This window comes from Silurus aristotelis, assembly GCF_946808225.1.
Source record: "Silurus aristotelis genome assembly, chromosome: 10".
Lineage (NCBI taxonomy): Eukaryota > Metazoa > Chordata > Actinopteri > Siluriformes > Siluridae > Silurus > Silurus aristotelis.
In genome coordinates, this window is record NC_139583.1 from 24,751,589 (window position 1) to 24,777,027 (window position 25,439).

At 37.7% G+C, this 25,439-nt stretch overlaps 1 protein-coding gene across 2 annotated transcripts in view; it reads left to right on the forward strand.

The window, feature by feature from the left end:
* b3gat1a (beta-1,3-glucuronyltransferase 1 (glucuronosyltransferase P) a) overlaps nucleotides 1-24,813 on the forward strand; it is a 113,112-nt gene extending 88,299 nt beyond the window's left edge. The window contains exons 3-9 of one of the 2 annotated variants that reach the window (XM_083553116.1): nucleotides 2,995-3,112; nucleotides 4,056-4,198; nucleotides 6,284-6,355; nucleotides 6,448-6,962; nucleotides 19,038-19,334; nucleotides 22,672-22,776; nucleotides 23,159-24,813. In XM_083553116.1, coding sequence (XP_083409242.1) covers nucleotides 4,087-4,198; nucleotides 6,284-6,355; nucleotides 6,448-6,962; nucleotides 19,038-19,334; nucleotides 22,672-22,758 — 1,083 coding nt within the window. In that variant the 5' untranslated portion in view covers nucleotides 2,995-3,112; nucleotides 4,056-4,086 and the 3' untranslated portion in view covers nucleotides 22,759-22,776; nucleotides 23,159-24,813. The remainder of the gene's footprint in view (nucleotides 1-2,994; nucleotides 3,113-4,055; nucleotides 4,199-6,283; nucleotides 6,356-6,447; nucleotides 6,963-19,037; nucleotides 19,335-22,671; nucleotides 22,777-23,158) is intronic. The other variant, XM_083553117.1, reaches the window with a different exon arrangement.
* The last annotated feature ends 626 nt before the right edge of the window (nucleotides 24,814-25,439 follow it).

The following is a 25,439-nucleotide window of genomic DNA, read 5'->3' on the forward strand; positions in this document are numbered from 1 at the left end:
ACATCCCACAATAGCTGCAGTTTTGGAGATGCTCTGACCCAGTCGTCTAGACATCACAATTTAGCCCTCCTCAAACTCACTTAAATCTTTACACTTGCCCAATTTTTCTGCCTCTAACACATTACCTTTGAGCACAGAATGTTCACTTGCTGCCTAATAAATCCCACCCATTAACTGGTGCCATAATGAAGAAATAACCAGTGTTATTTACTTCACCGGTCATAATGTATAATTTTTTGCCTGGTCGGTGTGTATATACTGTATATGGAAATCGAACCAATCAAATTTGTAAGACAATATTACACATCTATCAAGTATTATAACTAGAGTGATGTAGCTGATGTCAAAAAAACTGTCAAAGCCATAATTGACAGGTTTTTCCCGTGTTTCCGTAGCGTAATCGCAGCATAATCAATTTGTTTATTATTTTAAAGCGCAGATTTACGCCCTGCCTAAAATTTAAACCACTGTACAGATAAAGATATTGCTTTTGTGTACAGTGTGCACATACAGTATTACACATTTAAATAGTAACTCCATATGGGACTATGAAATTTCCTATCTTATAGTTTGGGTCCATGCAATAAAACACAATAATTTCAGGTAAAATTTCAATCTAAGGGTATTAATAGCATCCTCACTCGACAGGTTGATTGATACCAGTAAGGGGCGAAGACGTGCAATCAAACCGTAGAAAAGAAATGACGCAATTTATTTTTGTCTATAGAGCGTACATGGACAGTGATGCTCATTTTTGTACATTGTCCTTTTTGTTAAACCAGCTTCAGCCATCTGAAATCAATATTTCACTTTCAGATTTCACCTTCGCTGACATGCACAGATAAAGTGACACTCATATCAATAGTGACCTATTGTGGCTCATCTCCTCGGGGAAGCTCCAGTTATTACCGAAACGTTTTCCGAGCGGTGGCTAGGCTTGGGAAATGAGCTGCTGAGTATACAGGCAACTCTTCATTAAGCACCCTCTTTGTTCTGCAACCCAAACATTAGCGGGCGCATCTGAATCAGCATGTTCTGTAGACACAGAGGAGATAAGACATTATTATTTGAACAGAGATGCCTTGCTCAATTGTCTTGAGGCATAATAAAGATTCAGAGCATCATCGTGTCATGAGCATGGCACAGTCCACGGCGTTAAATTAGCAGCTTGTAGCGTTGACACGCTTTTGTTGTTAACCAGTAATGTTTCTGACAACTGGTTAACCACCAGTTAGCTTTGGATTTGTTCACAAATCATTACATCTGCCTGACGTTCGGTCAATCTCAGACTTTCAGCGCTGAGGTCTGTAACTCATGCTTAGCATTCTCCACGTGCTTTTCCTTATATGCATTACCCCTTTGAGGGAAGGAGGAAATTGACAGATAATTGAACTCCGCTCCCTCCACCCCACCTGCGCCCCGACCCAGGGGATGCACATTTATTTCTCCTGCACACACTCAGTGTTTTGCCGCAGGCATCTCCATATCACCTGTGCGATTGGTTCGTTGTAAGATCAGTGATGACTAGACCAGACCTGCCTGAACAAATATCCATTAGAAAACTCATGCATGTCTTTATATGCTCATCACACGGACCACCAATATTTTTTCTCGCATTTCTACTAGAGGTTTTATTAAACAAGACGCATTTCTCTATCTTGACCAGAACTAACATAGCAAGGCTAGAATGTCATAATAAAAGGCTCCATAACACAGAACAAACAAATGCCGCATTAATAATGCAATAGACGCATCTCCCCATTGACCAGCGAGTGTCCTTTCTTCCACCAGGATGAAAGAGGAAAGGTCATAAACATGCTTTTAAAGCTCCAGCTTGTAATTAGGATTTGAGGACATCATCATTAATCAATAAATATTGAAATATCTTCTCGTTTCTTGTTCAGTCAAAAACACAACAGCTACCAAAACTGGCTTATTGAACACAATTTGATGATCAAATGTTTTCATGCAGCAGCTATCAATCTTCTTGACATCAGAAATACATTTTATCATTCTGAAATTCTCAGAAGCTGTTGAACTGCATTACATGATGCTTATTATTATCATTGTTATGAGTATGAATTAACATTTAAACTTTAGCACTCACCCACCCACACACACACACACACACACACACACACACACACACACACACACACACACACATTTCTTCATCATATGCCATGATGCCTTTCATCCTTTCATTAAACATGAGTGTCCTTCTTTTAAAGGCAGACACTGTTTCTGATTAGGAGAAGAACATATTCAAAAATATTGACCATTGATTTAAAAATTCTTTAATTGTGGTTGGATTTTTGGTGAATTTTGGTGAATAAATTGGTGAAAGTAAATTCAACTCAAATCTTATACACTAAATCTTATACATAAACGTTTTGGGACACCAGACATTTCCAGCCATATGTGGTTCTTCTCCAAAATCTGACCACAAACTTGGAGGCACACAATTCTATAGGACATATATGGATTTGGTAGCTAACTTGACAATACCCCTCTGCTCAAAGCCAGTTCCATGTAGATGTGGGTTTTTTTGGTTGAAGAAAAATGGGGTCTGTTATAGAGGTTTAATTCTATTGAACACCTCTGGCCTCCTCATACTTTACTACATGACTTTACTAGCACCCTTGCAGCTAAATGAGCGAAAATATCCTGACAAGCACACCCATAATCACATGAAACATCTTCCCAGAATTTATTATAACAGCAAATGGGGACTACATGTGGAGTGGGATGTTCAAAAACATTTAAGATCCTTATAGTCAGGTGTCCACAAACCTTTGTCTTTATAGTGTATGTATAAAGTGGGACACGTTGTTTCTGAGGCAGTTTAGTTGCATTTTGTTCTTTATTGTATAAATAAACTCTGTTGTATTAAAAGTCTAATGACCTAAAAGTTTTAAACATTTCCCCTTAGAATATCTGTTTATGCTGTATGTGTTGATTTAATGATTTAGTTATATTGTATGTGTGTTGTAGGTTCTCTTCTCTGCTGTATAAGATGACCTGGGCGGCGATGGCCCGGTGCAGGATCTCTAATAAGCGGCTTTTGCAGCTGCACATCCAACACACATCTGTCCATTGCTTATAACCACCGGTAAAATAGGACACCATATAAACACACACATGTACATCCACTTATTTCGTGTACTGCATCATAGAGTCAGTCAACAATGTTAAAAGTTTATGGTCTGGGATGAATCTCCCTGAGATGGTATGAGGAAGAAACCTTGAGAGGATCCAGACTCAAAAGGGAACCCATCCTTATCTGGGTGGCACCGAATGTCCATTCATTAACCTGAATGGACTTGTGCCGATGTACATAAAGGGCAAAATGACAGATTCATACATTATAACTTGTAATTTAGCGTTATTAGGATGCAGTGGTCATAACAGGTGTAGAGACTTCATAGGTATTGATCCATGTAATGAATGTAATAATAATGTAATAATAGAACAAGACTGGTTTTACATTTCAATCATTATTGTCATTCAAAGTATAACGGCATATATTGTGAAGCATTTTTTGCATGAGGACTTTTCTGGATGGAGTCTACAATGCTATTTTTTTGTAACTATGTAAAGGAATAAAAATTACTGTTAAGTTTTCTGCTGATGTTGGACTTTTAGCAAGTTGCATTTTTGCTGACATTCATATGGCATGATTCAGGTTCATAAACAGAATTGCTGTTACAGAATTGTTGTGATGTACTGAAAATAAAACACTTCAGGACATGCTGGTCTTGTAACATAATAGATTTCAGGGTGACAGCCCATCATAATACCATAGTGTTGATTATATAGATATGTTTTATATCTGCATGACCTGTAGTAGTTTATTCGCTAGTTAATTGTGGGTCAATTGCAAAGTATTGACACCAGAAGTGGACTATTTAGCTTAGTGTCAAGTAGATTATCACTTTGAATCTCCACTTACCATAATAGCACACAGTGTTATTATGCAGGATAAACATGTACACATACCTTACTAATACCTGGTCTATTTCACTCACACACGTGTTGCCTTCGTCTTCTTTCAGGTAATGACCAGGCACAGAATCAACCCTGGAGATGCCGAAGAGAAGAGACATTCTTGCTATCGTGTTAATCGTGTTACCTTGGACTCTGCTCATCACTGTGTGGCACCAGAGTGCCATCGCCCCCCTGCTCGCTATCCGAAAGGGTAATCAGATCTCTTTGTTTCCCAGAATGACCAAAATGATATATTCACTTCAACAAATGGCACATTTACCAGACTTGTTCTTCTTATAGTTTGTACATAAATAAATTGTACATGAATTAGTAAATTATGTTATGTCATATTTATGTTCTGGTATTATGATCTTTAATATATATATATATATATATATATATATATATATATATATATATATATATATATATATATATATATATATATATTAATATATATTAATATTACTCTTTATAACATTCAGCATAGTTAGTTACTGTCTATTTTGGCATTTTTATACTTATGCATACTTAAAAATAAAGTATAAATGTATATTAAAATATAATCTGACTAGTTTAAAAAGGTTAGGAGCAAAAAATAATAATAATGATCATTAGTTGGTATTTATTGAAAAGTTTATTTTTAACCTAGAGTATGTTATTTGGATTTGTAAAAATTTATACATTTTACAATTAATTTAAGGTTATGTATATAACACATTTTATTTATTTGTAAATAGTTAATAACTGATATATTTGGATTATATATACTGGAGAATCACAAAGCTGCAATGTCTTTTCCTTTTTTGCACTATATAAGGTATTTCTTCTTCAACAACACTTGCCCTATTTTCATCCACCATGTTTGTCTCACACTTCTTTTCCCCCTTATGCACCTGACTGAAATCTAAAATTGTTCAGACCAAAAGTCATCAGGCTAATCTGTTTAGCAGCTGAACTGTGATAGCCAAAGCACTCTGATCCATTTTAATCTCTTGAGTTATCAGAGTCAGTTATCAGCTTCCTGGCAGGTCTCCGGTCAGCTCTGTTGCTGTCCATTCTAATTTGTCTTTGTGTCTTACATTTCAAACAGAAGCTGTCGGAACTCGACAAAGCAGTGCTTACACTCAGACATGCTGCATGACATTTCAATTGCTGAAGAATTCCATAAGAAATCAGTAATTCCAGAAAATTTCAGGTTCACAGCAGGTCACTCATACACACAAACACATTTCATGTACATAGAGTGCTTGTCAAAAGTTAGTAAGTTTTTGGTTTTTGAGAGACAATTCAATGGAATCCAGATTAACTTTGACCAAAATATATATTTAAGTATAGATGTTAAACTTATATATATTTAAGTATAGATGTTAAAAATCCTCTCTTAGCATCAATAACAGGTTTATACAATCTTGCCATACAGATAGTTAGTTTCTCCACTAACTAACTAATTTCAATAAGTTTTAGGTACAGTAACTGAGCAGGCCATCGCATAATAGATAACACTCCAGCTGACTGTTTTACTTTCTAAATAACACACTCGGACGTACGGTTCGAGTAATTGTCTTGTTGTATGGTGAAGTTGCTTCCAATTAGCCGCAGTCCTGATGGAATTGTAGGACGCTGAAATATGGAATTGTATCCGTGCTGCTTTAGTATTTATTCCACCATTTAACTTATATAATGAGTTAACATGTTCTACAAATATAAACAGAAACTTGTGAATTGAAGGTGACATATCTGTTTCATCTCAAATTTTATGTTATTGTCTAAGATGACAAATTGATGTTGACCATTAAATTACTGTTTTTTGCATATAAACAAAAGGAGCATGCGCTTGTCTCTCAAAAACAATACTACATTATATTTCTAATTGTTTAACAGGCACTGTATACTTCATTGCATCTACAGTACATTAGTAATGTTAGTAAAAGTTAGTAAAACATGTTCCCTAATTACAATTGCCTACAAACAGTACAAAGTGCACATTATTTGGTGTAGATTTGCCACCAAAGAAAAAAACTATTTTATTTTTCATTTCTGTGTTATTATTATAATTTAATATGATGAATTTATTGTCCACTGAGAAGGACAGATCTCAGTTATATGTTAATTGCCTTATATTTGTAACTGTGAGGACATAATCATTGTAAGGTATTGTTTTTCCAAATCTTACATCTTTACTTGCGGCTACAGTGCTTTCCAAAAGCTTTAGCATGAAAACTGTGAGGATTTGCAGCAGGTCCGAGTTTGAGGGTGTTGCCCTCTTACATTGCCTTACTTTCACTCTTTCCAGCTTGTCACCATCTAGTTAAAGAGATCTTTATCATACCCGAGCGGCTAATGGTCCAACGGCACCGCCTGTCAGGTACTCCTCTTGGGCTCTTGGCATGTGTCAGACATAACAAGAGCAGCTCCGGGGCGTTCTAATGCCTGAATTCTCTTTCTCTGTCCCCGTAGATGATGGCACTGGAGAAGGCAGGCACGATGCAGGAAGCCAAACGGGCGACTCGAAGGAGTTCTGCTCCTCTGATAAGGACATAGTAGAAGTGGTGCGCACCGAGTACGTGTACACACGGCCACCTCCGTGGTCTGACTCCCTGCCTACCATCCACGTCATCACACCGACCTACAGCCGGCCGGTGCAAAAGGCTGAGCTCACTCGGCTCGCCAACACTTTCCTGCACGTCCCCAACCTGCACTGGATCCTGGTGGAAGATGCACAGAGGAGGACACTGCTGGTCACCCGTCTGCTGAGGGAGACAGGCCTCAACTACACGCATCTGAACGTTGAGACGCCTCGTAACTATAAGCTGCGAGGGGATGCCCGAGATCCCAGGATTCCTCGGGGAACCATGCAGAGGAACCTGGCTCTTCGGTGGCTAAGGGAGACCTTCAGCCCCAATAGCACTCAGTCAGGCATCGTCTACTTCGCTGATGATGATAACACCTATAGCCTGGAACTCTTTGAAGAGGCAAGTTGAAAAGCACAACCTGTTATGCACATATTTTTAGCAAATATACTGCGTATATGTGGACTCATGAATCATTTTAATATCAGTGAATTCTAGCCTTAAATTGGACATCAGTGAGTTCAGAGGTACATTATTTTCTCCTATAATCACTATCTTTTATTGTAGTGAAAGAAAGCTAAACTTTTGTTCCATCACCAGTTTTTCTTTTTTCTCTCTCTTCAAAGTAATTAAACAAAAAAAGCCCTATGTCATGTGACAGGAAAGACCACCGTTCTTTTGCTGGAAAACAAAGTTACAGCTTTATCTTTTTAATAATGCTGTGGTATAACTGATAATATGGATAAAATCAGTAAACTGTGCAGTGAAAAAGCATGTCTTGTAGTACAAATAAAGTGCAATAAGGCTTAGGCAAGACTCTGACAAACCAGTGGCAGGCCATCGGGGCTAGCGTAGCCTTCTCTGCTGCCCCTTAATTCTTCAGAATTCAGAAATCAGAATTTTATCATATCTGACATGTTTTTAGATATTTTTGTTCATGAGTACATATTAAATTACTTCAGATAGTCTACTGTTTTTAAATTTCATAGCATTTGGTTTAGTCTTTCTAACCAATCAGATTTCAGCCCTTCACATTACGTGTTGCTGTAAGACCAGTAGAAATGAACAGCGCAGGCTCTTGTTGGATTTAAATAAATGCAGTTTGAAGCTGTTGCCTTAAGCAATCAGACTGTGATTTGGCTACTCCGAGGCCCCCTAGAAGGCATCAAGTCACAGCAGCTATTTCACATCCTTTGAAAGGATGTTCTAAAAAGCTAAAATGTATTTGTGTGTCTTTAAAAGCTTTTTTTCATTCCTCAATCGCTGACAGAGGAAAATACATTTATTTGATAGTAGATTAAACTTACAAGGACATTTGCAAGATTGACCTTTCGAGAAAAGCTGGACATTGTGTGGAAAGATCAGCCAAAACAGTTAAAAACATGAATCATTTATACTTTGTGTTACTTTTCGTGAATTTGCCTGAAAAACACACACTTTGCCTATATTTCAAATCCCAGGAAAACTGTAACACATGGAAAACATGCACAAAAATGCACAGAAAACTCAGAGCCATTTTATGAGGTTGATATTGATGCTGCTGCTAAAGATGACATATGCAGGCGTTGCAGCTGTGGCTGCAGTGAAAAGAGACTTGATTAATTGTATTCATTGGGTGATTTTCTTTAGTAATGGCATTCATTCTCACTGCATGAGATTTCAATCTGTGATGCAGCGCTCTGTTATACTGCTTTTCTCTATAACATTGATTGTTTCTGTAGCTGTGGCATTATAATGATGGTGTTAAGAGGCGGATTACTTCAGGTTGGGCTTTGTGTTGTTTGCCTGGGAGTAGAGCATGTTTAATCGGCTTTCAAGAAATAGACGATTGTCCGTGCTGTAGCCGCATGGCTATATGTACACTCCACTCCCGGAGATCACTCTTCGAGGAGAGTGATCTCCTGCGTGGCTCAGGTCCCGCTCTCCCCTAAGGTTGTGGGACAGCAGTCAGTAGAGTAAAAGAAAGCCAACCACTCATTGTGATGCAGTTCCAGAGGCTGCTTGGTCTTTTGGCGGCAGCGTCCAACATGATTCCACTTGGCCTCCTCCATATGAGACCCCTCCAGTGGTGACTCAGAGACAGAGGGTTCTCCCGAGGGGGCAAACCCACTCTGTACTATCAAGGTCTCGAGGCGAGCTCTTCGAACCTTAGATATATGGAGAACGTACGTTTCTGTTTCAGGGCCCTGTCCTGGGAGCATCTTAGTCGTAGCGTAACGCTGACGACGGACGCATCCCTCACAGGGTGGGGAGTGGTCATGATTGGAGATCCTCCCAGGAGGGATCTCCTCTCACAGGCAGGGCGAACCCTAGTTTACCCCTGCCAGAGTTATGGAAGCTATGGCTGTGGACCCTGAGGGCCCTCCTCCTTTCCTAGGATACGTATACGTATTTGCACTTGATACTTATCTCCACAGGACCCAGAGTCCAAGGAGAACGTTACAGCAGCTGTTTGTCAGCTATGGCCCTCACAGGAAAGGTTTTCCTGCCAATAAGCAGACTCTCAGCAGATGGATAGTGGATGCTATTACCACATGTTATGAGTCCTCTGGTCTTTCCACTCCTTTCGGAGTCAAGGCTCATTCAACCGGGAGTATGACGGCCTCTACGGCCTGGTCCGCAAGGAGTTCCCCTACAGGACATATGCAATACTGCGGGCTGGTCCACCCCTTTGACCTTCGTCAGGTTTTACAATCTCGAAAACAGAGCCACTCCTGGCTCCTCTGTCCTGCACGCTGGTGGTGCTCAGACACACTAGGCAGGGTCTGGTCAGTATGGCGTGATTAAACACTAGTTCCCAAAGCGTTATGACGCAGCTCAAGTTCCTGAAAGGGAACGTCATTAGGTTGCGTATTTAACCATAGTTCCCTGAGGGAAGGAGACGCTGTGTCAACAGGCCATACTCCCTGCATCTCTGTGGCGCTTACCTTCTCTCTTTTCAGAAGCTAATGTCGCTACCATCCCTCAGCCATTTTGTAGCCTACTGGTTTATGCGACGTCGCCTGCTGATGACTTGCCTATTGGCCAGATTTCACACGTGATTCAGAGCGCCGACAATGCGAGGTGTTCCCAAAGCGTTTCGCCGGAGCGTCTCGTTTCCGCAGGGAACTAGGGTTACATGTAACAAGATATAACAGTATGTATGTCAACGATTCACTTTGTCTAAGTGCAAATGCATTTGCTTAAGTGGAATGAAGATTAAAAAGGTAACGATTGCAATTCATCAATGCATCAATCATACATCTGTGATTATAGACAAAAAAATAAATAAACAACTCATTTTCTTCTTAACTTCATCATCATTGCAAATTAGCGTTCAGTGTACTGAAAAAAGATTTAGAACAAAGTCGATCATGTCACATGTTAATCAGTGGCTACTAAAGCGGATTGTATTGTATGGCATCATATCATGTTATCGATTGTATCTCATATCGAATAGAAATCTAAAATTTCAAAATCTCAAACTACAGGGGGTTAGGACATTTAAAGCGGTTGGTTTGTTTCCATTCAAAATGAAACGCAAACTAGTAGCGTGCAGGGATTTTTCTAGGATGATGGACAGAAGCTGAGATGTTTGATGACTGGCACAATATGAGCAGCTTGCTGAGTCACTTCCGTATCAGCCTGGCAAAGAAGAAGATGAAAATTGATATCGTAGACGTACAGTATAATCTGCTTGTTGCATGTTTACAGCGACTGTAATGACTGCGCTATTTCAGATAGCGTCTCTATACACAATTTAAAGAAGAAATACCACAGATTTGTTTTTGCTTATTTAATCAATAAGCATGATGTTCTTAAGTTTCTTCTAAAGGAAAAACAAATCTATATTCAGCACGTGGACAGTTCCATCTTAAAAGCAGGACTATGATAGTATGATTGTAGATGAGCCATAGGTGAAGGATGTGCTTTAGTATGTCGATGGGGATTGCATGATTGACTCTTCATGCCTTGTTGAAGACACTATCATTACCTTTGTCTTGAGATCACCTGTAATGCTTTGAGTTAGAGATCTCCTGTCACTTCAGATCCTTTTACTGGGCAAGCTCTTTGAGACTTCCTGTCTTCTTTTTTTTGTCCCACTTACTGATCATTACAGGCTTTAAAGTCTAAAGCCCAGCTCTTTAGCCGACATTAAATGGCACTTTCGCTTAGCATCTTGCCTGCTAAAAACCTCTAGCTAATAAGAGAGAGACTTAGAGTGTATTTGAGAGAGAGAGAGAGAGAGAGAGAGAGAGAGAGAGAGAGAGAGAGAGAGAGAGAGAGAGAATCTACAAAGTTCTGCATTTGCATTGAACAATAATAGCTGCAAAGAAATGGCTGTACTGGTGTAAAGTATCTCACAGATATCACATATGCGTATGTACCAAAAGAAGAATTGATTCTCACCAATACTCCCACAAGGAAACGCTTTGTTGAAGGCTGTTTGCTTCAGAGAAAAAAAAAACATCTCTTTGCAGTTATTTCACACTTCTCAAGACTGATTGGTTAAAAGGTGTTGCTATGGCCATTTTACATTCTGTTTCACAGATGCTGGTGAGGAGGCATCTGTTTACATCTGCTGGAAAAGAAGGGAAAAAAAGTTATAATAGGAACTAAGTTGTTTCTCACATGTTTCACAACTTTAACTGTAACTTAAAAAATTTTTAAATAAAAATATTAAAATTTGTATAATTGGATAATTATAGATAAGAAGTACAGTATAGTTTGTGGACATGTCTGTAAGATTGCTATGTGCTTTTTGAACATTCCATCTCACATTTAGTCCCCATTTGCTGTTAAAGTAACCTCCACTCTTCTGGAAAGAATTTGAACTGTGCTTTTTAAGATTTAGTGAAGTCACATTCTGATGTAGGGTGCGGTGTTCCCAAAGGTGTTCGATAGTTGTATGTAAACTATATAAAACATATCTTCATGGAGATTGTTCAAAGGAAGGGAAATGCTCCCACAACCAAAGACTTACACTATAATTGTGTGCCTCCAACTTAATGGTAACAGTTTGGGGAAGAACCACATATGGCTGAGGAAGTCAGGTGTCCTAACAGGTTTGTCTCGAAAGTGTAATTAATAGAGCTCTTGGCAAATTGTTGGGATAAAAGAGAAATAAACGTCCTGATGTGCATTTATAAGAAATTATATTTGCATAGTAAACATTAAAAATAGTAATTGCAAAAATGGTTCGATGTCTTCTATATGCACCGATTATGACATTATATCTTTCTGATCAGTGAAGTGAATAACACTGATGATCTCTTCATCATAAATTAGAAGGCAAATGAACATTTTGTCCTGAAGGTTGAAGTGTTCAAAGCAGGAAAGCATAAGGATTTATGTGTCTAGACGACTGAATCAGAGAATTTCCAAAACTGCAGCGCTTGTGGGATGTTCCTGGTCTGCAGTGGTCAGAATCTATCAAAAGTGGGCCAAGAAAGGAACAGCGGTAAACCGGAGGCATGGTCATGTGTGACCCTGGTGGTCCGATCCAACAGACAAGGTGCTGTAGCTTAAATTACTGAAGTAGTTAATGCTGTTAATGATCAACGGATCAGTACTGTTTTGGCAGCAAAAGTGGGACCAACGTGGTCACTTTTAGATTTTGCCAGAAATAGGGGACCATTGAGATATTAATTTCAACATACTACAATTCGGGGCACACTCATTCTTATCTCGGATAATATTCAGGCTAGATTGTAGGGGAATTGGGAAGCAGCTTCAGTTAAATTACCGCCGAGTAATAAAAGTAGTTACTCAGCGATAATGTGAAAAAAAGAAATCTTCAAACTTACAGCAGAACATCGTGCACATGCCTTATTTGTGATAAAGTACAAGTTTGGGAATACTTTATTACCAAAAGAAGTAGAATGAATTAAAAAGATTAGTTAGCATAGGTGTCTTTTAACAACAATGCTGTAAATGTACATGCACTGCAATGAAAAAACATCAGTTTAAACCATTATATATTCATTACTGAGCATGAGGGTGGCTTAGAAAATCTGAAGCAATTAGAGCAGTGTTGGATGTCCATTACGAGCATGCAGAGAACTGTTTGCAGAACAATTATGCATTTCAATATGTATTATACTTGATTTATAATGCAGCTCCCATAAAGACGTTTCCTTTTTTTTTTTAGATCATAATAAGCATGATTACTAATAGCACAGCTATTATGGTTGAATTATAATTCTCTGATGAAAAACGGATAACGTTTTAATGGCATTGATTGGATTTCATCCTTACGCATCCTGACCGAGCATTTCGGTTATCTTTTGTACCTCAGTCACCTTTCAAGACTCTGAACCATCTGATAAACCTCTGATGCAAGATGCAGTCTGTTACAACGGTTACAATTACATCTAAAGTCATCGCCATGATTCCTCGCCTTCTGGTAAACAGAAGGAGAGTGCCTGAACACTGACACTTTGTCAAAAAGTTTTTTTTTTACTTACTTACCTCGAATAAAATAGGGGTTTCAAAAAACACCTCAGTCAAGTTAATTTGAGCCAGCTCTCTCATAGTGGTGAGATCACATTTTTATCTTTCATCTGAACTTAAAAAATGTTTGACCAAATGGAAGGCTTGCATTCTCTTTCTCTCTTCTCTTCTTTTCCTTCACACAATATTTTTCTTTCTCTCCCACTGTCCCACTCATGAATTATGAATTTGACTCAGCGGGAAAACAACACCAGGATATGGGTGTATCTTTTATTAACGAGCTTTTACTAAACCTGCTTATGTAGGCGGTCTATATACCGGGATTTATTTACAGACCGCCTCTATTTTTAACCTCTCATCCTTTCTTCCTCCTACAACTCTGCTACAGTCTTAGCTCCATAAACAAAAATAAATCTATTGGATGAGGAGTTTTTCAAACATTTTTAAAAATGTGTTGTTTGTAGGAGTTCTCTCAATTTACATGATTAAAAATGATAGACTTGAAATGATACAGGATACCAAATCTTATGTTTAATGCCCAGGCATTTTATTTTATACATGTTTATCAAACAGCACATTTTAAAGTAGGCAAGTTATCATAAAACCAACAAAGTAGCTCAAGAGGGAAATGATGTTTAGACATGGCAACCCTATACCCCAAAGAGCAAACATTTTGAGTTTTTTTTTCTTTTTTGAATTAATTTAGTCTTGTTAGATGCAAAAAAAGAGCATTCAAATTGTTGTCCTTTATTCAACTATAGCTTAACGTTTTTATCAATTTAAAATGGAACCATATAATAATAATACACATATTCAGTATCAATACACGTGTGTGTGTGTGTGTGTGTGTGTGTGTGTGTGTGTGTGTATATATATATATATATATATATATATACACTGTATGTGTGTGTATATATATATATATATATATATATATATATATATATATATATATATATATATATATATATATATATATATATATATATATATATATATATATATACTTGAATGTCACCTGAAACTCTTTTTTTTTTTTTTTTATTTTATGGTGGATGATGAATTGATTGATGTGTCAGTTTCACAAAAAAAATGGCATTAGCAGAAATAGGCACAGGAACATGCCTACACCTTTCAATCAGGATTCGATTAACATAGAACATGTCTGCACTGTCTTTACCTCCACCTAATAGTGCACATTACTTGCCACATTCTTGTATTATAATTTGTTAGAAATATAAATTATACCATGGCTCGATGATAATGATAAGGTAGGTGTAATAGAAATGCCTTCTTGGTAAATTTGTAAAGTATTTTTGCTTTAACTCCAGGCAGCTGCTAAGGGCTGTGTGTGTTTACATTTTCTGTTTAAAGAATATTTAAAAATTCATTATTTTGTCCCCAAAATAGGGGTCATGACCTGATATTGGTGGCTGCTTGATTTACAAATGGGGTTGTGAGAGAAACCAGACCCTTTTTTTGTTTTACAAATGAATATTAGACTTTTTTTTATTGGTAAAATATATATTTCAATGTGTTACTATATTTTTGTTTCCTTTGTTCCACTATCCTCACCAGGATAATAGAATTGAACACCAGTAATGGATAAATGTCCTTGTCAATATTCTGGCACTTCTATTTTTAGTTCACTTACAATGTGTACAATTAAGTACTAATGATTGAGTATGATGCTTTATATGGTGTTGAGTGGTCTGCTATAGAGCTTTGATCTCAAACATATTGAACACCTTTGTGGATGAATTGGAACGCTGACTGCACACCAGGTCTCCTCACCTCACCTACATCAGTACCTGACTTTACTAACACCCTTGTGGTTGAATGAGATCAAACCTCCCCAAGCACACTCCAAAATCTAGTGGAACATCTTCCCAGAAGAGTGGAAGGAATTATAACTGCTAATAGGTATTAAATGTGGAATGAGGTGTTCAGAAAGCATTGATTCTTATGATCAGATCAATCAAACAATGCTTAGTGCATCACTGAGACGAGGCGATGAAAACTGAAGTAAACAACCACAATCGTAAATAAACACCCACAAATAAATGGCCACAACCATGAAGTATAATCATTGTTTACGGCTTGTTTAGGCATTGTACTCAATGATGCACAAGACTCATTTCCCTACCAATTATTTTTGATGTGATCTACTGTACATGGTTTTAAATACTGTATGTTCCCAAGATTAGAAGATTCATCTCACAACTATGGAAGTAATGATGTTAAAAAAAAATTAATGCATGTATAGTGTTTAATAGCAATAAGCAGTCGAAATCTAATTTTTATATTTATGTGAAGTCAATCTTTTGATGGTAGACTGTAAAGGAACAAAAAGTGATTATACATACGCAACCTTTACAGGAATTCAGTCAGCAATTCTCTCATCATTCTCTAAGCCCCAGAGGACAGAGATCTTGATGTCCTAAGCTTTAAACCTCAATCTGTGTGAAAATAAAAGTGGAACAGCCCTCCGTTGCTGCGCCAGAGTCATTATTCAGCAATGCGGCACGCTCGTTCTGTCCATTCGTCATCGATTTGAAAAAAAAAAATCTTTCACTATCACATCCGGACCTGTGAGCGTTCTGCTTCCGACGACTGTCTTTACTGAGTTCACAATCTCGCTACCTCTTTGACATCAGCACAATTCCCAACTCATTCTGTCACACATATCATTTAATTGTACGCCATATCTTCCCTTTAGACTGTCCCGACTTCAGAAGTGCAACTCTCAGTGCCTCATCAGATCTCTCTCATCTCTCTATCTCTCTAACAGAGCAGAAAGAAAGCACAGCTTCAAGAAAGGACAAAAGAGGAAAAGTGCTATACAGAAAACTAGGCCAGCCTGCTTCTACCAGCCATCCCCTGAGACACTTATGGATGTAGCTGTTCTCTATATTTCAATAAATTTTCATATATATATATATATATATATATATATATATATATATATATATATATATATATATATATATACACATATTTGAAAATCTTTAAAAAGATTTATCTCGCTTTCTCTCTCTCTAATAATTTGTGACCAGTATTTTATATTTTGACTGATTTCTACTCGCTAATTTGTTTCTCAAGCGTGTTTTCTCAGCACAGAGGGAACTCTCATGTCCTGATAGTCACATAGAATATAGATTTACATGGCAGAGGTAGAGCTGCAGTTTAGTGGAGACAGAACAAGAAAATAACATCTGGTTTTATTTTCTCTTTTCTCTTTTCTCTTTTTTGCACTACAAAGGCCTGTTTGTGAGTCAGAAGGCACTTAAAAGTACATTTATGATGTTGTCTGTCTTAATCAAAGAAGTAAAAGTTAATTATCTGCATTAACTATACCGAATTGCAGGGCATCAGATTTATTTTATTGCATCGTATTGCATTAAATCCCATTTTGTTGTATCAAATCAAAATCACACACACACACACACACACACACACACACACACACACACACACACACACACACACACACACACACATATATATATATATATATATATATATATATATATATATATATATATATATATATATATATATATATATATATATATATATATATATATATATATATATATATATATATGTGTGTGTGTGCCTTCGACTGCTGCCCAATCCTCACAGCACCGTCCCTTACGGTCCCTCCTGCAGGTGGTGAGCCCACAGGAAGCATATATATATATATATATATATATATATATAAATGAGACATAAAGATTTTTTTTTTTTTGAATGACACCAGTGTGATTTGTTGCCAAATGAATTGCAAAATGATTCTTGCACAGTTAAGGTAACTGAGAATAGATTACAGAATTACAGATAAGTAGCTGTGGGATGTGCACCAGCCAACCCATTTATATTCCTGATACAAGCAACAGCTTTCTCTTGAATACGATGGAAGTAAATGCTAAAAAAAAAAAAAAAATGTTAAATATGCAGCGGTTTCTGAATCCTTTCAGAAAAGCTTTCAGGTACTTCTGGATGGTGGAGTACATGCGCAAAAGCACAGAACAACTGCAGTGCCCCAGAGCTTCACTTTTACCATTCATTAGCCTGATTCCTTTCATGATGTTTTGTTGCACACAATGGATAAGGGAAGCGAGCAAGAAGCAAGGAGGATGCAAAAAGATTAAAGAGCACCTCTTGTTTCTTTCTCAGTCTGATACCCGCTTACGTCCAGTTGTGCCACTTTATCTGTCTGTGAGGTCTGTCTGTCTCACCAGTCCTCAGAGATCAGGGCATACACACTGTCTGGATGGCTCTAATAGGCTCTGTGCACAAGCTGTCCACTTCAGCCATTAGGGAGGAAGTGGTTTAGAGAGGGAGACCTCAGTAGCACAGAGCAGCAGGAAGCTATTTTTTTCATCTGGAAACATTTCTTTTTTCTGTCTGAACCAACCATAATATACACTCACCGGCGACTTTATTACCTGTGCACCTTCACATGTGTATTATCCAATTAATCAATCATGAGTGCAATGCAATGCAATGTATAACACAGATACTGAGTTTCAGTCAATGTCCATGTTGAACATCAGAATAAGGAAAAAATGTGACAAGTATTTCAGAAACTGCTGGTGTCCTAAAGTATAAATCAAAGCCAATGGAGAATCAAGTCTACACATTTGTATGCTACTAATTACTTTATATATACATACTGAAAACACAATAAATTCCACTGAAGAAAAACAACTTCCGGCACCTAGGCTCTGGCATGGAGAAGCTGATGCTGGATCTGTGATGATCACAAATGCTGAGCTTATAAAACTAGGAGCTACTAACCATATAGACTGTATAAGACTGCAGAAAGAACATCACTTATAATCTTATACTCCAGTACTCATGTTAGTTCTCACTCTCCAGTGTTCTGTATTGTTGAAATATTTATAATCAAACTCTTGATGTCACCCAAATGAGGATGGGTTCCCCTTTTGAGTCCGGTTCCTCTCAAGGTTTCTTCCTCATAATATCTAAGGGAGTTTTTCCTTGCCAGTCGCCACGGCTGCTCATCAGGGACAAATTCACACCATTCACCTTAACTGTTGATTTGTGTAAAGCTGCTTTGAGACAATGTCTGTTGTGAAAAGCGCTATACAAATAAACTTGACTTGACTTGACTAATCTAGTGATAAATGTTTGTTTTAATCATTAAATCATTTCGTTCGTTTGATCAGAAATTATATAAAATGTCACATTTCAAATAAACAGATCACAAACACATCTACATACACAAACTTTGACTATAGTTTCAAAAATGAAAATATGAAAATGAAAGAAAAATTATGATAAACAGAATGAGTGGTTTACCACTTGTTAGTTCTTTTGTCATGTGACTCCCATTATTATTATAACAATAATGTCAAAATTCGGACCAAAAAAAAAAACAGGTCCACTGCATTGTGTAGCGTCTATGGGAGTCAAATGACTCGGACTATGAGTCGAGAGATAAACTACTCAGTTATGTTTCCTGTATACAACCTACAGGGTTTTTGCAATGATTTGCTCATGCGCATCCTGCAGAAAATGAACGAATCACTCTTTGAGACTACTTGTCTTTAGACTCACATTAAAGACTCGTTTAAAATGAACGAATCGTTCATAAACAACCCATCAATAGCTGGATCTCGCTGTGACCCTAACCGTGTTTGGGCCAGTTCCAAAAATGTCATCAGTTCATCTGCTAGATACAACGATCATCCAAGAATCATACATTTGTACATATATCATTTTAATGTGACAATCTGAACACAATACCTCTTGCATGTTGAGGCAGAAATTCCTTGCTCTTAAGGGGAGAAAAAGTTGGCCAGAACCACAACAGAACATAATTGGGTTTTACTTCTGCCAACCAGAAACAGGAGTGGAAACATCACTCGTTGCAACAGTGTTGAGTAGAAAAGAATGTCAGATGATAATAAATAAATGTTAGAAAAATATCTACAGCAAAGTGTTTGTGTTCTCCTGTAAAAAAAAAACAAAAAAAGAATGAAAGTTGAACTATTTAACATCTCTCTGTGTCTGCAGATGCGCTCCACACGTAAGGTGTCTGTTTGGCCTGTTGCATTTGTCGGCGGCTTGCGCTACGAGTCCCCCAAAGTAAACGCTGCTGGCAAAGTCTACGGCTGGAAAACAGTGTTTGATCCTCACCGGCCTTTTGCCATAGACATGGCAGGATTCGCCATTAACCTGCGGCTCATCCTATTTAAACCACAAGCCTATTTCAAACTGCGGGGGGTCAAGGGGGGCTACCAGGAGAGCAGTCTGCTCCGAGAACTTGTCACTCTCAATGACCTGGAACCGAAAGCTGCTAATTGCACTAAGGTAAGAAAAAACAAATTGTAAATGTGTTTGGTATTAAATTAATTAACTGTACAACAGCAAAGTTGCAAGTGAGATGCCCAGGTTGCCAGCTCAAGCAGATTTCAGCCATGTAACATTATTAGTATTTTATTCATAAACGTCAGGTGGACAAGTATGTTTAATCAACCACAAAAAAAAAGTCTTACTGACTTCACAACACATTTTATATCATAACAATTCATATAAACTCATGACTTGAGTTTTTATTAACAGCACAAACTAACAGTTTTGGATGAAGTACTCAATTCCTATACCTGAGTAAAAGTACTGTACATGTTCTTTGCTTACAATTGACTCCAATAAAAGAAACAGTACTTCTTTCACATTTCTTTTTGAGTAAATGTTTAAAAGTACTTTTCAAAGTATTAAATATAAAAATACTGATCTATGAGAATTATATTTAAATCATTTATGCAATTCACTGTTCCATTCTCCTGCATAAGGAGAGAGTTTTCTATTGTTACAGCAGGAGATATACATTGATACAGTAGGAGAATCCTTACACCACACACACTCTCACCAGAACTGTGGGGTCTTGCGCTTGTGGTTTCGGATTGTCATTTAACACAATTGAGGTATTCACTTAAATTGCAAAGAATAGCAGTAATAGAAAATAAATACTTTATCAGTCACCACTGCCAACACAATAGAAATTTGCTCTGAAAAATATAATAATCATTTACACTATATTACAAAGTTTGTGGACACCTAACCACAAGATTCTTATGTGTTTTTTTTTTTTTTTATCTACATTTAGTCCCCATTTTTCATTTGTGTTTATCAGCCACAAGGGTGTTAGTAAACTCAGGTAGGTGAGGTGAGAAGACCTGGAGTGCAGTCAGCATTTCAATTCTTCCCAAAAAGTGTTTAAGATGGTTAAGGGTAAGAACTCTATAGCAGACCACTCAAGATCTTCCACTCTAACCTATGTAGGATCTAAAGCTCCATGAAGATCTAAAGCAGATCTTCATGGAGCTCTATTTGTGCACAAGGGCATTGGCCTGCTGGAACAAGTTTGGGTTTCCTAATTCAAGTGATGGGAAAATTCAATGCTATTGGATCCAAAGACATCCTACACAATTGTGTGCTTTCAAATTTGTGGCAACAGTTGAAGAATCATATATAACATATAAAAGTCAGGTGTCCCAATACTTTTGTTTATATAGTGTATATTTATTTGTTCCTCTTTATCTTTATTAATATAGTTAACTATCTAATCAATTCTCCATATTTTATCCATACCATTGCATTAACTAAAACTTTTTTAGCGTACACAGCTTCCATGCAAATAAAACCTGAGACTAGGCAGCACACTGAGGCTTTTCTATGCCCAGTGGGATACATAATAAATGTATAATCCATCATAATATTTTGCGCATAATAACTGTTACTAAGACTTGCACTGTAAAGGAAATATCTAACTAAAGTATATAGCATTTTTTAAATGTGTCTTGTCCACTTTTGGACCTTGACCTGACCTTCAAGTACTCTGACATGTGCAAGTTGTGCATGTACTCGCAATTTTAATTTGCAAAGTTGAACCTCGGATGAATTCAACCTGAGCTCATGAAAAATTCATAGAAAGTTGAAAAAAAAAAAAAGAAGCATGTTGGAAAAAAGAATAAATCTTAACCCTTCTTCCTCCTTCCATTGAACAGTTTGCAGGGAATGCAGTGAAATTTGTTCTCTGATAAAAAATAAATAGTATTATTTTTGCTTTATTTTAACCAAAATGTTTCTGTTCTAAAAATATTATATTATATTTTTATTTTAAACTTATTATTTTAAGTCTAAAATACAAGAGTTACCCTATCATACAAACACATAAACATACACACACACACACACACACACACACACACACACACACACAAACAAACGATTAATCCCCTCACTCAGGATGTCGTTCCTAGGCTTTTAACCTGGTTAACTGGGCATGAGGCTGTAAGAGTCAGCACTCAGTCGCTCAGGCCACAAGGGAGCAAAGCTGAGGGAACGAAGACAAGGTTTATTTGATCCTTTATGAATAATCAGCATGAAGGAGCATCTACGTCTTAGCAAACATTATTAGCGAGTTCCCAAGCTCAAACGGCACAACGCCACTTATTTCTCAGCACAATAACAAGTGTTGCAGAGAAGCATAGTGCTGCATATTTGAAGGCGTGATCAGGACGCATGATGCTGCATATTTAGAATAGTTAATCAGCAGGATGGTAATGTATATATTATCTATTATTTTTTAATCAATGATAGGATGCCCAGTGCTACACGTGTGTGAATAAGAGGGAGACTAGTGGGGTGGTGCGGTTGCAGGGAGAAGAGGTGGAGAAGGTGGAGGAGTTCAGATACCTGGGGTCAACAATGCAAAGTAATGGAGAGTGTGTTAGAGAAGTGAAGAAAAGAGTGCAGGCAGGGTGGAGTGGGTGGAGAAGAGTGATAGCAGGAGTGATTTGTGATAGAAGAGTATCTGTAAAAGTGAAAGGGAAAGTTTATAGGACTGTGGTGAGACCTGTGATGTTGTATGGATTAGAGACAGTGACATTTAATAAAAGATAGGAGGTGGAGCTGAAGATGTTGAGGTTTTCGTTGGGAGTGATAGGAATGGACAGAATTAGAAATGAGTTTATTAGAGGTACAGCGCATGTAGGACGTTTTGGAGACAATGTGAGGGAGGCGCAATTTCAGATGGTTTGGACATGTGCAGAGGAGGGACATGGGGTATATCGGTAGGAGAATGCTGAAGATGGAGCCACCAGGAAGGATGAAAAGAGGAAGACCAAGGAGGATGTTTATGGATGTGGTGAGGGAAGACATGCAGGTAGTTGGGTTGAAAGAGACAGATGTAGAGGACAGGGGGTATGGAGACGGATGATCCGCTGTGGCGCCCCCTAATGGAAGAAGGCGAAAGAAGAAAAAGAGAAGATAGAATGCCCAGTTGCAGAATTTAAATCTGTGGGGTTTTTGGAAGCATTATTTGACTGCACTGTTTTTTATCACAGTATTCAGTTTGGGATAAGACTGCAGCTGGTACACCTCTGCTGAGAGCACTGCATGTGTGTGTGTGTGTGTGTGTGTGTGTGTGTGTGTGTGTGTGTGTGTGTGTGTGTGTGTGTGTGTGTGTGTGTGTGTGTGAGAGAGAGAGAATGAGAATGTAGAAGTGAAGCCAAGAGCATTACAGCACTGAGAACTCAGTGGTGGAGAAACACATCACACACATACAGCTGTGAACATCATGAAAGTTTAAACCCTTTTTTTATTGGATAAATTATGCTTTCTATTTGTGATACATTTTGTGCAGATCCTCGTGTGGCACACAAGAACAGAAAAACCCGTCCTGGTGAACGAGGGCAAAAAAGGCTTCACAGACCCAAATGTGGAAATCTGACATCGTCTTCAACAAAAGGTAAACGAAAAACATGACACACACACACACACACACACACACACACACACACACACACACACAGTTGCATACAAAACAAGCCTTCTAAATTTTGTGAATGTATCACCTACATCCGAACCTGACTATACTAATATCCTTGTGGCTGATGAACACAAATGTCCACAAGCACACTCCAAAATCTAGTGACTCATCTTCCCAGAAGAGTGGAGTGGAAAAGGAAGAGGTCATTGGGACTAAATGCAGAATGCAAACGCACATACCATACTTATGAGTAGGTGTCCGCAAACATTTGGCAATATACTGCATCTCCTAGTCATGAAAAACAGTGGCATTTTAGAATGTGTGTCTTTCATTCATTTATAGATCTTTTAATGTGTTTCAGGCATTTGGATCATTCAAGTCCATCCAGGAACAAAGAAGGAGCAACTCCGAACCTAACCTTCAGACATGACTTCTTGTTCCTAATAACTCCAGCAAAATAACCTGACTACCACAATTGTATCTTTCAAAGCACAGATCAGTTCAACAAGGCAATATCTCTCGGTATTTTGTATGTAAAGCTGTTGCAAAGACAGAATGTGAAACGGCGGAGCATCGAGGCATCTGTTCTTAAGACACACACACACACACACACACACACACACACACACACACACATACACACAAACTCACAAACACACACAAGTGATGTGAGGTCCTTAATTCTTCCCAGGAGCGTATTAACTGAAAGACAAAGACACACTGGATTGGCGCATACCTGCTGAATGAAAAAAATCATCTCTAAAGATCTGGTTGATCTTTGGATAAATCAATAAACTCACAAACAGAACTCTTTTTAGAGTTTAACTCCTACCTAGAAGGGAATGTGTTTTTTTTCTGTTGTTGTTGATGTTTTTTTGTTTGTTTGTTTTTTAACTTAACCCATTTTCATTTAGCATCTTTTTGTCTGTCATGTTCGCTCTTTTGCTAGTTCAGAACTACTGACTTCTTGTACTCTGCTTGACTGAAATACAGGATCCGGAAGTGTTTTTCTAGTGAGATTTGTATGTACTCACATCCCGAGCCTAGCAGCCATGTTGGATCCCACAGTGAGTGACCATATAGCACTGTTCATATGAGTAGAAATGAATATGAGTGGCACTTACGTTTTGGTTTTTGTTTTGTTTTGTTTTTTGGAAAAGGGTAGAGGACAATATGGTATTGTAAATTTCCTTTATATACAATTATAGGCTTCAAAATGAAGTGTTCTAGTGTAAAAAAAGAAAAAAAAGAAAAACAAAACAAAGCAATGTAACTACTGTAATTATAATTGAGTATATAGTGGGATTAAAGACATCGACATACCACTACAGAAGCCTTTGCACATGCTCAGTGAAGAAAGGAGGAAAAAAAAAGTGTTAAAGAACAAAAACACTTTGAGTAAAAGCTGGATTCGGTGTCACGACATAAGCCATGGACTCTTTGCAAAGATGCAAAGCTAATATTAGCCCAGCGGCAGCTTTTCGGAGGAAGGAATGGTGTCTGCAATAAAACCTTCGCGGTATTAACGTATTAGGGAGATTCTCATGAAGCACTCTCCCTTGTACGGTTTACCGTTTTAAAACGGTTGGTTTTCTCCTATTAAGATGAGGAAAGACGCCGTAAGGGACGTCGGTTTCTTTCGGATCGTAATCTACATCCACCGTGAACGGCGTAGAGCAAAACAAACGGAAGCATCAGTGCATTTTGGTGTTCGTAAGGTAGAAGCGGTGCCTTCGGGGGGAAGAAAGAAAATCAAATCAACTAAAAGGCTCGTATTATTACCCGCATGCCACAGAAGCTTTGCCTTTTTACGGGTAGAAATAAGTTCCTGTGCACAATTTCTCACTGCTATTGACTGTACTCGGCTAAATATAGCTACTCAAGCACAAGATCCTGACCTTGTTAAAAAAAACAAAAAAAAGATTTAGGAAAAAACACTGTTGTCTTGTATACATGATGCATTCTTAACTTTGTTAAACAGAGATCATTACATGCTATCGTACTTCATTTTCCAAATCCTGTTCAGTGTTAGGAGATCGGTTACTCGGTAAGACTTCGCGTGTTACATTAGACACAGCGAATGAGTGTATGAGTAGTGAATACAGCAATTATTTTTTAAACATTAATAATTTGAGTACCTAGATTGCATTTGGGGGGGTGGGGGGGGGTGTTCAGAGACACTTGACATTAATTCGACTTTACACGCTGATAATAATTAGTTCCTATTAGTGTTTTTATACACTTATCTTTTATCACGTAAGTTGCAAATGTCTTTCAGGAAATGTGGACGTTTAAATATTCCTGTAACACTGACACTTATACAAATATCCTGCATACACAGTTCAGGCACCGGCATGTCGAGGAAGTATCTCGAATATGGTTCTTTTTATTATAAGAAGTATAAGGATAAATCATAATAATCATAATCATGCAATCAAGCATAATCGTGAATCTGACTGCTTTCTGGAAGTAAATATTTGAAAGAAACAAAGAGGGCAAATCATAATCTCACAAGATATATTAGTTAAATTTGCCTTTAAGTAGTGTATTTTTGCTGGCTAAAGCATCTAAGATGTCACTTTTTTCTATTTTTGCTATAGAAGTAAAGCTCTGTCCTGCATAGCACAGTACAAAGTAAAAAA